The sequence below is a fragment of the Austrofundulus limnaeus genome, unplaced genomic scaffold (assembly GCF_001266775.1).
Source record: "Austrofundulus limnaeus strain Quisiro unplaced genomic scaffold, Austrofundulus_limnaeus-1.0 Scaffold147, whole genome shotgun sequence".
NCBI lineage: Eukaryota > Metazoa > Chordata > Actinopteri > Cyprinodontiformes > Rivulidae > Austrofundulus > Austrofundulus limnaeus.
The window spans coordinates 544,766-546,273 of record NW_013952549.1 but is presented as its reverse complement, the minus strand read 5'-3'; the positions used below and the strand labels follow the sequence as shown (position 1 = coordinate 546,273).

Below are 1,508 nucleotides of genomic sequence, written 5' to 3'. Positions count from 1 at the left end.
AAATTGAATGAACATGGTCTGGATAGTCCACAGACACACCATAAAAATTTCTAGGACCCATAATTGGTCTAATTTAAGAAATGTCCTCTTTAGTTTCATGTCTGTCTACACAGAGTTATGCTGCAGTGAATCTAGAAAAGCTGCACAAGCAGCGATCTGCTCACATCTTTCATCTTGGAAGCACTGAAGGACGGGGTTAGGATGCTTCGAACCCTCTTCCACTTCTCGTCTCTCAGCATCAGCAGACAGTCCGTCAAGGGTTTGGTGGCAAAACGAAAACTCTGCACATATTATAGAGACGATAAGAACAATCACCAAAGCTTGTGTTGGGAACATGAAATTAGTGTTTCGTGAACGTCAGCACACACTAGTTGATGGTCTCACCATTCTGTTAACAAAGTTACTGAARTCCTTGACCATTATCTGTCTGAGCACGTCAGGATCTGCAATCACCACTATTGGTCTCCGACCTAAATAATACCTAAAATGAACCATTTAAAACRCRTCACAGGGAGGAAAATCTGAAATTACCRTGAAAGTTTTCCTAATTCCAACAGATGCTTGTGTAAATGTAGTTTTACTCACCCACATATTCTGCCATGTGTGTTTATAAGGTCAACAAGAGGCCCAAAAAAACCCTGAGGAAAATAAAACAAACTTAAACATTGTTGCATATAACTTACAATARCACAAAGAACCAGTTAAGAAAATGTAAAATAAAATAAAAAATCTTATATTTTCATTTATTTATTAACTGGATCTCACCTCACGAAACATGAATAGGTTACCAAAGAATGGAACCGGCTTTGGGTGTTTGATTCCCAATCGAGAGAGGACTGAGAACGGATGGACTGAATACCTGCAGAACAGGTGGAAGAAAACATTGTTTGGTTTATTTCCTCAGCAGACAAAAATTAGGTWATTTGTAGCAGGTGCTGAGTTATGTAGGGAATTTAAATACGCTGCCTTCTGCGTTTGTAATTTAGGGATGCTGACATATCGTCATCAGCAGCTGCCATTTTCCTCATACACCGCTGTGACCAGATTGCACAAAGCTGCTCTTACGGTGACCTTGCTAATTATCGCTCCTGTTTTGTTCTTTCAACAAATTCTGAGAAACCCTGCTGATGTCAAATACAATACATTTATGATCTGCTTTTCTTACAAATGTTATTATAATCTGAAYATGAGTATGTTTTTTCCTCAACGGGTGATGAAAATTATTTGTTGACACATTTTACAAGCTGTCAGTGGTTGAGGGGCTTTGTTTACAAAACTAATGTCAACAAATAGATTTCCAAGACTTCCAATATGTATTCACACTCAGTGACCTGTCAGAACCCCCGGATCAGAACACCTGTTTGTGAGCAGTTGTGAACATGTGTGTATTTACAAGATTTCTCCAATGGAATATTTAATAGTGACTGTGGAGGACCGAGACCCAACCCCCAAGACATGAGGCAGACATAGGGAAGACCAGAGCCCAAGGGCCTGAGAGGGATCCCGAG

General features: G+C 39.7%; 1 protein-coding gene across 1 annotated transcript in view; it reads right to left on the bottom strand.

Annotated features, from left to right (window-relative positions):
* tbxas1 (thromboxane A synthase 1 (platelet)) overlaps positions 1-859 on the bottom strand; it is a gene marked incomplete in the record, with an annotated part of 7,358 nt that extends 6,499 nt beyond the window's left edge. Inside the window, 4 exon segments of the mRNA XM_014016542.1 lie at positions 165-281; positions 385-481; positions 586-638; positions 766-859. Of these exon segments, the coding sequence (XP_013871996.1) occupies positions 165-281; positions 385-481; positions 586-638; positions 766-777 (279 nt within the window).
* Between the last annotated feature and the right edge of the window lie 649 nt (positions 860-1,508).